At 35.8% G+C, this 13,552-nt stretch overlaps 2 protein-coding genes across 6 annotated transcripts in view; one reads left to right on the top strand and one right to left on the bottom strand.

Moving 5' to 3' along the window:
* Window positions 1-646: 646 nt before the first annotated feature.
* Srx (Sulfiredoxin) lies at window positions 647-8,117 on the top strand. The gene is made up of 3 exons (XM_034968123.2): window positions 647-741; window positions 1,810-1,940; window positions 2,623-8,117. Exons 1-3 carry the CDS (start codon window positions 687-689, stop codon window positions 2,827-2,829), a joined length of 393 nt encoding a protein of 130 aa, XP_034824014.1. The 5' UTR covers window positions 647-686; the 3' UTR covers window positions 2,830-8,117.
* Window positions 3,706-13,552, bottom strand: part of Vav (Vav guanine nucleotide exchange factor) — a 33,468-nt gene continuing 23,621 nt past the window's right edge. For all 5 annotated transcript variants that reach the window (XM_034968052.2, XM_034968053.2, XM_034968054.2 and 2 more), the window contains one exon: window positions 3,706-13,064. In XM_034968052.2, coding sequence (XP_034823943.1) covers window positions 12,990-13,064 — 75 coding nt within the window. In that variant the 3' untranslated portion in view covers window positions 3,706-12,989. The remainder of the gene's footprint in view (window positions 13,065-13,552) is intronic.

Below are 13,552 nucleotides of genomic sequence, written 5' to 3'. Positions count from 1 at the left end.
TGTTGATATTTTAAAGCAACCACGAGTTGTGACTTGTGAGCTATTTTTTTTCAACACACAACAGGCATCTTTTAAGCAAGCGCATTTCATCTTAGGCTGCAAGCGTTATCGTAGTCTACAAAATTTATTTTTTAATTAGAGAGTTTTCAGTCTTTCAGTGTAACACAATATGCATTTGATGCCGTAGGACTCATCTCTACATAGTAGGTATAAAATAAAGTCTCTTCCCGCGTCTGTATGTATGTATGTATGAACGCGTAGATCTTTTAAACTACGCAACGGATTTTAATGCGGTTTACACCAATAGATAGAGTGATTCAAGAGGAAGGTTAATAGCTATAGTTTAATTCTCAAAATTAGAGATCCCTAGAGAAATGGAAATAATGTGAATCAGGTCGGAAAAAATCCTCTCATTTGAGAGTTTCCGAGGCAATGACACCACATTAGTATCTAAATTGCACCCATGCGAAGCCGGGGCGGGTCGCTAGTATTACCTATATTAGGTATGTATAATATATCCTACCTACTTACCTAAGTTAGAATGAAATATTGTATGGGTTAAATACATTACAATACGGTTGCATTGAATTTACCGCGTAAAGTCATACATAATTAGCAATTAAGTATATCACTATAGGTATTTAGTGTTGCCATAGCCGTCGGGCGAGTCGTGTGTCTGTTTAGTTATGCTATTAAAGTCTTTATTAACCTTGTCTCATTCAGTGGCCGTGACCAAGAATTGTAAGTACTTTTACTAATTTACGTTTCTTCAAAATATTAGGTAGGTATGTGATCAATAGTAAGAGTAATACTTAGGTGAATAAAGCAAAATATATACTGGTAATCAGCGTCGAGGTATTGAAAAATATTCACTCATATGAATTGAATTTTATGATACGAATGAAAATATGTTGGTATTCGTAGTACAAAACTGATAATTACCTATACCTATAGGGTAGTTAACAATAACATTTTAGTTTTTACTTCTGATAAACTTAAGTAACTATAAGAATTTAAGAAAGTTAAGTTCATAATTATATTTTATACACTAGATGATGCCCGCGACTTCGTCCGCAAGGATTTAGGTTTTTGTAAATACCTACCGTGGGAACTTAATTTTCCGGTTTAAAAAGTAGCCTGTCTTTCCCCAGGATGTAAGCAAACAGTGTACCAAATTTCACCAAAATCGGTCTAACTGTTAAGCCGTGAAAAGCTAGCAGACAGACAATTTCGCATTTATAATATTAAGTAGGTACGGATGTCGGATATACGATCTCACCTCATCTTTTCTGAACTTCATCAAAATTGGTTCAATCGTCAGTAGTGACTCCACAGGTTAGATAATAAGCTGAAATAATTAATTACCTAGGTAGGTACTAAGATGAATTTAGGGTTTCATTTCGGGAGCTTTGCATATAACTGCATTTCAAAATAATAGATAGGTACCTATATATTGTTATAGGTACTCGTAGATATCCTATCTAATCTCATGTACGTAGGTACAACTCAGAAATCAAATGCACTCTTTGCCCGCGAACTTTTGGTGATAAGATAACCTCACCTGACCGATTAAATTGGGTCCCAATTTTATTTAAGACACTAGGTATTCCTACTTCAATACCAAGTATCTTTAAAAAAATTATAATGCGTAGGTATAATCGCTGGCTGGCGAAGTTGAATCAAAACTTCGCCTGTTCATAGTAGGTAAGTTATAGTAATTTTAGTCAGGGTCGCCAAGCGAATAATCTCTTCAAATAAAGATTATAAAAAAAATCAGGTAAGTAAGTAATATATATCCACATTTTGCAGTAACAAGGATGACGAGTATCCACAGTGCGTATAAGGACGATGTGCACGAGGTGCCGATGTCGGTCATTATCAGACCTTTCATGCCCGAGTTGGACGAGAACAAGGTCGAATCCTTAATGAAAACGATACAGGTAAATTAATTAATACCCAGGTACTTAGTGTAAATATTTGAAGTTTTCCTTATCTGTTGTAGGTATAGTACGCGACAGCTCGAGATGGCCATCGGGAAGGGAACGCCCTGCGCTAACCGGACCGAGCGAACTCGGGTGTGCGGGCGTTCACCCGCTTCATACCCCGATTGCAATCTCGACCTGTCGCAGACTATAGGGTAGGTACAGAAAGCAAAGAGGATCACCGACATGTACAGTAGGTACAGAAAGCAAAGGAAATCATATCTTCAAGCTGCGCCTACAAGGATAACTTTTCCTGAAACTTCCTCTTTTTCCCGACTTATCGTCCGTTTTCAATATTCAATCTACTTATCTGTAATCTATAGATAAGTTACTTAGCAACGTTATTTCATAAAAAATTATAATCACATGATATTTTTACAAATATGACAAATAACAAATATATAGATTACCTACAGAACAGATAGATTGAATGTTGCCAATAGATGTTATCTATCTACTGCTATAGTGTTAAATATAAAATCATGTACAGTAGTAAATTATGTATACCTATTGATCGAAAGTATTTATTGTAGTTGGTACTTACTACCCTACCAACATGTATTCTGATCGCGAACAAAGAGATAACACTACGATTTTTGCGACAACTTATTAATTAATAAATATAATTATATTGTTATAGAAACAGGAAGAGCAGAATGTGCCTCCAATAGACATCCTGTGGATAACGGGCAGCCAGGGCGGCGACTACTACTACAGCTTCGGCGGCTGCCATCGCTTCGCCGCCTACAAGCGCCTCAACCGACCCACCATTCCTGCCAAACTCGTGAGATCCACAATATCCGACTTACGGACTTACTTGGGTAGCAGCACGCCGGACCTTAAATGATGTAGGATGCAAACTAACTGCAGTGTCGTGGTGTGGCCCTAACTCGGTGTAAAATGTATGACTTCGATAGTCTTCTCGCATCTCACCATCGCCATCTCCACGGACGAGAGAATCGCGCGGCAATAGTCTCGCCGTGCCACCAAATTCGATACAACTCTTATAGACTAATATCTATAGGGTATTACTGTCGTCGACGTAGTAGGTCGGACTCGTTGCGATTCCCTCGCCCGTGGAGATGTCAGTCAGAGTCAGTCATAACTGCTTATGCTTGTGACTGTCGCTATGGGCGTGTGAGCAGTTGAGGAGCTGGTGATTACGCTTCTGATCAAACTAATTTTTAATTTTGACATTTTTGAAACTATATTTTATTTATTTGTTTATTTATTTTAATCAGATACAAGTTAGCCCTTGACTGCAATCTCACCTGGTGGTAAGTGATGATGCAGTCTATGATGGAAGCGGCGCGCGGGCTAACCTGGAAGGGGTATGGCAGTTTTAATAAAACCCATGCCCCTTTGGTTTCTACACGGCATCGTACCGGAACGCAAAATCGCTTGGCGGCACGGCTTTGCCGGTACGGTGGTAACTAGCCACGGCCGAAGCCTCCCACCAGACCTATTTCCAAACAACTACAACTCTGCTTCTAAAACTTAGTCCAAAGTTCGTAATTTCGATGAAAACGGTACAATTACTATAAAGTTTAGCAGCTTTCATTCAGTTTTTTCGCTTTGCAGTTTTGTAGATTTATTGCCAGCTCCTCAGTTGATGAATTCAACTGCGTCGGTTGTATAGTCGACCGCTTGAAGCAGTCATGAGTGACTGCTTCAAGTTGTCCGTATATGGCCACTCTAGAATATAGAAATAAAACGGCACAAATGATTCCACAACGTTTGTATTGTAATGTGGTGGCTCACTTACCTAACTACAGAACAGTGAGATATGCCATTTCTGTATGATTTACATATATACTTAATTTATTTACAAACATGAACATAAATAATATCAAAATACATTCATACTACATCCGCAGTAGTGCGCCCATCTACGCACAGAACGTGCTAATAAAGAAACGAATCGAAAATGGCGACATTAATCATTCCCTCTCACTTGAAAATTACACATAATATGTATTGTGTGAAGTGGGAGGGAATGATTAACAACGCCGCCAATTTCAGTTCGTTTTTTAATTGACACGAATTATAATAAAAAGCGTATCGAACCCAAAATACTCTTAGCACCAATATAATTACTATTTCGAGTTTATCTTTATCTTAAAGTAGGTAAAATCATATCAATGTATTGACTACATAATGTTCACATTGTAGGTCTTTTGCGCATGGCGACATTTTCAAACATATCTATCCTTATACGCTTGACATCCAGTCCACTCGCATGAAACGTTTTTGCGCAATGTGTTTGATACTACTAGGTGTAGAATACCCTTTCCGACGTCCGTGTTTCCTGCAACGTCGCGACTTCGTCCGCGTGAAAACAGGTTTTATTACCCATGCAAAAAATCGCGTCAATCCGTTGCACCGTTGCGACTTGATTGAAGGACAAACCAACAAACAAACACACTTTCGCATTTATAGTAAGGGTACTGATGTTTGTCGTCAAGCGCAAGCCTATCTTACAATACGGTATAAAATAATAAAAAATAAAAACGAAATGCTAAGGGGATGCAGTCGCATCATAGGTATAATCCGCGACAGGTCGAGATGGCAATCGGGGTATGAGGCGGGGAGACACCACGGATACCCGCTCGTCACCCGCGCTCGCCCGCATCGGGTTAGCGCGAGGGCTGTACTGGAGTGCGGGGAGTTCCCACGCCTCATACCCCGATTACCATCTCGACCTGTCGCGTACTAATAAGTTTACCAACCCAGCAGGCACCACAGAAAAACAACTACAATGTTATGATTGCAATCACTTTTGCGCACTAAAATGCGCTTCATAAGACTTCATCGACTGAATGCGAAAATATTGTCATGTGCAAAAGAGTTCTGTAAAAAGTTATATATTTTTCAAGCTTCGGAGTGATAATATATTCATTAACATTATATTATAATTTCATAAATTATTCCAAAGATCGGGCTTAATCAAATAAAATTGCATACAATATGAACACAAAATAATATTTAAAACTATTTTTTACACATATAGCACGTTTACAGAGATCATGAGCTAAAACTTTGTGCATTGGAAACTCATTGAATACTAAATAATTAACTGGCACAAAAGAATATCATATACAAAAAAGTATTGTTTATAAAATAAAGTTCGTCACGAAAGTTAAAGCTTAATGCTGCCTTTTGTCTGAGATGTGCGAAGATTCAAAGATTTAACCAAGACAATAGGGCCACCTTTTCACTGAGCGAAGCGAGATCTAAGAGTCTACTTGGCTGAATTTTCATTTGTGCGTCCGTCTGTCAGAGCTTCTGACTTCTGAATGAATTCACATACTAAATTAGTTCAATCAGTAATATTCATGTACGTACGTACTGGATCACGCGTCCTGAATATTCGCTGTGTTCAACTTAAAGTACGGATTACACAGATTCTAAATTAAAATCCATACTAATATTATAAATGCGAAAGTGTGTCTGTCTGTCTGCTAGCTTTTCACGGCTCAACGGTTCAACCGATTTGGACGAAATTTAGTACAGAGATAGCTTGCATCCTGGTGAAGGCTACTTTTTATCCCGAAAAATTGAAGAGTTCCCACAGGATTTTTAAAAACCTAAATCCACGCGGAGGAAGTCGCGGTCATCATCTAGTAATTAATATGCGATTTAATGGCTCCAAGTTGAGCAAATACTAAAATCACCAAGTTTTATTGCTTTACTTTTTCACTGCGCGCTCTGTGAGACAAAAACAGCGCCTGGCAGATTTTTCCCTACTTTCCAACTTTCGTAACGTATAATGTAATAATTTCTAGGGCTCATATACACCTTCCTCCGTTTCTATAATGCGTTTCTCTAGATGCCTAGATACCTTCTAAAACATAATTGCATTAAATATTGCATTGAACTATTATAATACGCCACAAAAATTTAAATTTTATTAAAGCTACATATTTAAAGCACAATATTCAGAACATTATGCCCAAACTATATTTAAAGTGGAGGAGAATATTTACACAAAAGGAGTTTTCGTAGTTATATAACATCTGTTATAAGTATAACATTTTACAACACACAATTATATATTGTTACGATGGTTTACAAGTTTCACAACATTACATAATAAGGGATATTACTGAAGTATTACACTGGTGTGAGAAGACAACAGATTTTTTTTATCCATGTCACAAAAATCATAATTATATGTAATACATTGCGATCAAAATAACAATAGGAATGACTTTACGCGATATTGTAGCTCAGCTATCAATATACATATTTTAATTCCATGTAAAAGTTCTTGTAAACTGAATTATTAAGACTGTTGACAGATCGCTGCCATAGACTTTCTTACTTTAATCGCTTTGTGTTTTGCATTATATCATTTTATAACAATAGAAACGTTCACATTACAAGAAGTTCTTGGCTATTGTAGGTATTCCATAGGACCATAGATAATTTATGTTAAGTCCCGTCCATACCAGTATAAATGTGCAGTGTTCTGAAACTATTGCGTTAAAGCACAAATATTCATCATTATGGACGTCTTAACGTGAAAAATGATTCAAATTAGCGCAAAATTATTAGTATGCAGCGTTCATACACACGACGCATATTTTTATTGGTCTGAGCAGTTTTATACAAATCATCATAATGTGCAGCTGCAGGTTTTATCGGCTAGTGTACACAGTTGATCTCTTTTTTGGTGTTAATTATATCGATATTTTAAAAATATACTTGTAAATGATAGGTAACAATCATTGTATATGTTACTCTATGCATAATAGAGGTAGAAACCAATTTACAATAGCGATATAACTATTGATTATTTATTGTATGTATTATTGCCATGCTTTCCTCACACCCACGCTTAAAATTCATAACTCAATCATAATAAATATTATATTGTATCATCAATGAATTACCATCATTTTACTTATACATTCTATTCCTTCAATGTGGAAGTGTTATACTACAGTGTTGTTATAATGTTATATTACAACATTTTAACGCGGACGTGTTAGTTCAATGTGTTACACAACAGATCTTAAACAGATCTTTTCATTGAAAGTTCTATCTTACAGGCAATAAAGCAATGGTCAGAAAGTACTTAAATAAATATCGTTTTAGGTTATTATTATTGCGGTAAAAATATTAAATATTATTATTATTATATCATACAATTTTTATTTCAAATAAATATAGGTAGGAATGTTAAAGCCAGCCAAATTACAATTGATGATACAATAATTCGATACATTTATTAAAAATTATAATAATTATTATTTCATTCACATTAAATAAATAATTATGTTATATTCATGTTTGGCATGTCAATTACCAATATACACTTGTTTCCGTTTAAAATTATGTTAACAGTGAACATTTAGGTACTTTAAAATTTACAATATTTAAGACACAATTTCAGATTTCTTTGTAAATGTTAAATAGTTTTTATTTGCTATTAATGATTTTAGATACATAAATAAATTGGTGGGCTGTTATAAAGCCGAATTTCCACGTTCATGCATGTTCGATGAACAAGCACTATTATAACGTCGAACAGTAGGTACATATAGACTCAGCTTCATGTTAAAAATAAAGAAAAGTAAAATATGAATTGTTTTATTTTCGTTAGGTATATCTGTAGCATTATTGTTAGCTGTTTTATTTACATAGATTCGTATTGGATAATACCTACTCGTATGTTAAATGAAATTATTTTGCATATTTGCATACTTCTGGGATTTCTGGGATCATTATCTCATAGACTTTAGCTTAAAGAATGTAATGTTTAATTATTTAAAATGTAGGTACGCTGGAATGTAAAACAAAGTACATACTTATGTTTTAAAAATTAAAATCATGTGTAAAGTGGATTAACGATACTAATAAGTTAAATAATTCGGTAAGAAATATGTATCTAATATTTTATAAAAACAATAAATATGTGCATATTAAATAAATTCCTACATAAAATTCTATAATTATTAATTGAAACTGAAAAATATATAAGTAGGTATATTTTTAAAACCCTAGAATTATTAAAAGCGATGAAAAACGAATTAGTTTGGCACTCATTCTCACTAAACATTGAATGTAAGTTATTTATGTATGCTATGCAATTTAGAGCCGCATCATCTTTAAATAGAGGGAATTTTTTTTTAAGAAATTTATTGTATTCCTCGTTGGTCCTTTTTGAAAAAAAAAACAACTCAGACAATTTCTGAAATAGCATAATGCTGATAAATGTCCCACAACTTTTATATCTCAACATGGTAAATTTTACTAGTTTCATAACGGTCATAATTATGCTCTTGAGTATACGTTTTTGGCAGTGTCCGTAAGATAGAATAGTAAAAATATTATAAGCTGCCGAATAAACTAATATATTGAATAAACAATATTATAAGAGAGCTACTGTCTGAGACAGGTACCCGAGACAATACTTGAATAATTTTGCTTTGATTTAAAAACCGGTCCCACATACTGCATAATATAGTGCACCAAGGCATTTAGGCAAGGACTTTGCCCAGACGCAGGGAGTTAAAACGAGACATAAATGAAAAGCCAGCTTTAGCTGGGATATAACATAGTATCATTGCGTAATAATATGTTTATTCACAACATAGATGAATTTCAATCCACTTACCTAATGCTAAATTTTTAAATTGGAAATACTACATGCCTATCTATCAAGGAATTTAACATTTAATATGGATTTGAACAATAAAAACTGTAGGACCAAAAAGAGATAAATATATATTTTAAATTCTATATACATATTTTTATTTATTTTAATATTTTAGTTACATTAAGAATTATTAGAATTTTAAGCAATCTTTTCAAAATGTCTAAAGGGATTTTTACATTATAACCATTTATTTTTAGATTTCATTTGAACATTTATTAACAACATATAGATATTGAGGTTAATTCGGTTGTAAACAAGTTCTTAAACATATTTACAAGTTTTAAAATAATGCTATCCTTTCTCTAACAGCAAATATTGTGAAAAAGAGAGCACTATCTTTGGATGTGTCAATTTAGTATAGATTTTGTGTACAACCAAAGTAGCATCATTATCTGCTAGATTTTTAAAAATATTTTTTATTAAAACTGCCGCTAGAGCTCAAGGTAAATAGTAGAAGAGTCGAAGGGAAACGTCGGTTTTTTCAAAAATGTTCTTTATCTTCACTACCTAATATAAAGTCTGTTCGCTGACTTAGTGTCGCTAGACTCGCTACACCCGTAGGCACACTTAATATTTTGCTTTTATTATGTTATTTTTCACTGCGTTTGATAAATAAATGTTTAGTATTCTAAGAATAAAATAAAATACTATATTATTCTTTTAAGATACGAATATAAATAATAAACACAAGTTGGGTAGCGACACTATGTTTGTAAACGGACTTTATGAAGACCGTGTGGAGCTAATGGAAGAAGAGGCGCGAATCGTTCCGCACAAATATGTACATAACGCAGTGAAGACAAAGCTTCGTTTAATTTGCAACGTTTCAAAAATACTTTCGTTGTATCAACTCTTCTGTAACGTGCCTCGCGTCTAGATGGGTCAGCTTTAAATATCAAGATAAGGAGGAATTCAATACGTGAATTGCATTGTATTTTAAGTTAAGGATATGCTACTAATATTTGTTCCATTTCTATCTACCCACGTATCACCTATGACTTGAAAAAATAACTTACATACTTCAGAAAAATAAATATACCTTTGACTAATCTCAGAACATCAACAATATTATATAATATGCATGTATTTTTTTATATGAATCGTATATCTAAATAAAATATATTCGATATGAACTAGTTCTACTATGTATATTCCACGACAGGTCGAGATTGTAATCGGGTTATGAGGCGGGGGGGAGGCCCCGCACACCTGCACGTCACCCGCGCTCGCCCGCACCAGGTTAGCGCGGAGGCTGTGAGGGTGTACGGGGCGTTCCCTCCCCGATTGCCATTTCAACCTGTCGCGTACTATATATTTTATAATTTTTCTAGTATTGCATTAGCAATTTGGAGAGGTCTTCGTCAATAAAATCTAACGCTGCTTTTTCACTAGGATGTGAAGGAATTATTTATGTAAAAGGACCAGCGCAGACAGGCTTGTAAGTGTCGCGAGTTCTGAGGACATTTAAATATGGATCTTATCCAATTAGAATAGAGTTGTAGATCGTAACAACAGCTGCCAATTGCGACAACAAACAATATGGCGCCGCAGTAGTCGATACTCAATTATCTGTTGAAGATTGGGATGATGCCTATGTCAAAAATAAATTGTTTCTTAGGAGTTATTAAATAGAGGGTCTTCCAAAATTCGTAAAATCCACGTGCGCTGTTAGTTTTAGATTTGCTAACCATTTTAAATTATAGTTTTAACTAAACAAGTACGTTAAATGTTTATGACGTCACATCTATGTATTTCATACAAGCTCCCTTACTGCGAGCGTTTTGACGTTTGACAAAAAGTCACTGATTTGACTAGTAGTCATCATTCCTATTGCTCGTGGCATTTGCAGTTGTCTGTGCTGCCCCTAACCCACCAATAGGATCCCTTCAAAGAGGTAACTCATGACAGTGAAGCGATCCTATTGATTTTTGCACTCATACTTGCATAACTTCGACCATAAAATAGTTTTACCACCCTTAGGTTGAATGTCTTTTGCACATCATAAAACTACAAAGCCTATTTTTACTTACAAGAATTACATACTTTATAAAAGTCTGAGTTTTAACGAAATTTTAATTTACTGGAAGTTGATGTCTAAAATGGTAAAGCTAATTTACGGTCAACTCAACATCCCTAGTAGTAAAGCCTAGTGGTCATCATTTACTTGCACCACACCGCTCCCAGAAATTGCCATCCATACTAATATTATAAATGCGAAAGTGTCAGTCTGTCTGTCTGCTACCTTTTCACGGCTCAACCCTTCAACCGATTTTAACGAAATTTGGCACAGCGATAGTTTGCATCCCGGGGAAGGACATCACAGGATTTTCAAAAATCTAAATGAACGCGGACGAAGTCGCGGGTATCGTCTAGTATTATATATTATGTGAAAGTGTGTCTGTCTGTCTGCTAGCTTTTCACGGCTCAACCGTTCAACCGATTTTGACGAAATTTGGTACAGAGATAGCTTGCATCCCGGGGAAGGACATAGGCTACTTTTTATCCCGCAAAATTGAAGAGTTCCCACAGGATTATTAAAAACCTAAATCCACGCGTACGAAGTCGCGGGCATCAGCTAGTCTTGAATAAAGATAAGTATTCGTAGCAGCTATTTCGTGTTATTGATAAAATATATCTATAATGACTTAAAGTCCACATTTGAATGTTCTTTCAGACGTCCTATGGTTAAAGCGGTGCGGTGCGCGCCATTGATGACCTTATTACCTCAGAACAGTGAAACGCGTCTTAAAAGTTACGGACACCTCAATACACTGTTTTAGCATCAAACCTTACTTTCTTAAACTTAATCAGCCGACATTAGAAAATCGTTCTTTAGTATCTAAGGCGCACTCAAATATTAAGGGGCGTTTCAGTATTCGCCGTCAAGAACATTCCTTGTTATACTCAACATCTCAACATTGTAAAGCGCAATACCTATTTAAAGCATTTCAATTTATTAATATTAGCACGACAGAAAATACTTTTTCGTCCTAACAACTATACAATAGTTTTTTCGTCCATTTTTTCCTATATTTTAATATAACACTTAACACAGTTTTTCTTAAAAACATATTTCCACTTTTTCTAATACTAATTTTATTATTTCGGTCGTAAAGTCACACGTAATATCGTAGTCCTCAAACTCATTGCTATAGAATAAGTCTTGAATTATTATTACGTATAGCATTATTATCTTCAACTATATTATAGGCTAAAAGCTGCCAATTTTTGTGCAAACATATGTAGTGTCTTATCTTTCTCCAAGACTAATACATAGACTTGCATAACTTTATGAGTGAATTGAACTGGTTTCTTAGATAGCTTCACTGGAATCAGTTAAATCACTCAGAAATCGGTGCAGTGTAGCTATTGCACGTACATCAAAATTACTGAACTAGTAATTATGAAATTCACAACAGCAGAACAAATTTAGATCAGCAGCAATAATTGTCTCTATGTAGTAATCGCTATCTTAAAAATTTTCGGTGTTAGCTACTCGTCAAAATCTTGTGTGCAAGTGGTCAATACCGGATTAAGATTAAAATCGAATGCGCAAACGTGACTTCACTTACAGACGCCCTCAGTGTCCAAAAGATCGACCAGAAGTCTAAGCCAGTCCACCGATTAGTCGAGAAATGTCCACGTGTGACACCCTCGATGTAGTCGCGAATCGCATTTGACTGTTCATTGACTTGTTGAGCAATGTCTATATGTGTAACATTTCCAGTGTTTTGTCGTCCCTGAAGTCTAAACCAGTCCACCAACCAGTTGATCAATATGCATGTGTGACACCCTCGGTGTAGCGAGGTCGACCTAAAGAGATTAGCTGAGCAATGTCAATCTGTGACTTTCTTAGAGAGCGTTGTATCTAGAGGTCTAAGAGGTCGTCCGGATAATGAGAGCCAATCTTCAGTTGAGTTGATTACTTAGTGTGACTTATTCCGAGCAGCATTTCATCAAAATTTACCACCCATTTAAAATCCAGTTAGAAATACCAGGATCTCATAAAATCCGAAGAGCGTAAACTAGTCCACTGACTAGTAGTATAATGTGTATCTTTGACGTTTTCGGTAGGTTGTCCTAAACATAAACCAGTCCATCAACCAGTTAAGCAAGGTCCTCGGTACCTAGACGAGATCGTTCTGAAGAGCGTAAACCAGTCCGCAGACAAGTGGAGCAATATCGTCGGTGTCTCGACAAGCTCATTAGAGGAGTGTAAACCAGTCCACCAACCAGTTGATCAACGTCGTCGGTCGTTAGACGAGGTCGTCCGGGCAGTCGTCGTCGTGGCCGTTGCCCGGCGGTAGGTAGTGCAGCTCGCGCTCGGCGAGGCAGAGCTGACATCAGTCCAGCGCGCCGATACACTCGGGCTCCTCCCGCACGCACTCTTTGGGGAAGTAACCCGACCGGTTGTCGCCCTGAATTGGATCCATAGAAATAGAAATTTTTTATGTGATATTTGTATTGTTTCAACACATTGGAAACACTTTTTTCGAAAAAAAAATTAAGAGCATATTAGTAAATTTTTGTTAAAGGATTTAAACAAAGCAGATCCATGAAAAGTCTACCCAGCTTTCAAATGGTGCATTTGTAATCTGTTAAAACCTACAAGAAATACATAGTCAAGTCAATAAATACAAGCGTTGGCATTATGTGGCCGACATTCAATCTTTTTAATCATTTGGAACACCCTTCAGGCGTCACTTATAAACTAAGTAGGCACAGTAGCCGGCAGAAAATATTGTACATCGATCTTTAGAAAGGGATTTCGGCTTCGTAGAGCGTTGTCTCTGTCACTCATACCTATGTGACGTTTTGCCGGTCTCAACGACAGAGACAACGCTCTACGACACCGCTATCTCTTTCCAAAGGTCGATAAACAATATTTCCTGCCGCGTACTGTACC

Source organism: Maniola hyperantus, chromosome 4 (genome assembly GCF_902806685.2).
Source record: "Maniola hyperantus chromosome 4, iAphHyp1.2, whole genome shotgun sequence".
NCBI lineage: Eukaryota > Metazoa > Arthropoda > Insecta > Lepidoptera > Nymphalidae > Maniola > Maniola hyperantus.
This window is presented reverse-complemented; position numbering and strand designations above follow the sequence as displayed.

Bases quoted from the DNA above. Each gene is read 5' to 3' on its own strand.
- Srx (XM_034968123.2), top strand. From the start codon at position 687: ATGCTATTAAAGTCTTTATTAACCTTGTCTCATTCAGTGGCCGTGACC. The intron at 742-1,809 runs GTAAGTACTTTT...CACATTTTGCAG, and splicing joins AGTGGCCGTGACCAAGAATT to TAACAAGGATGACGAGTATC. The intron at 1,941-2,622 runs GTAAATTAATTA...ATATTGTTATAG, and splicing joins CCTTAATGAAAACGATACAG to AAACAGGAAGAGCAGAATGT.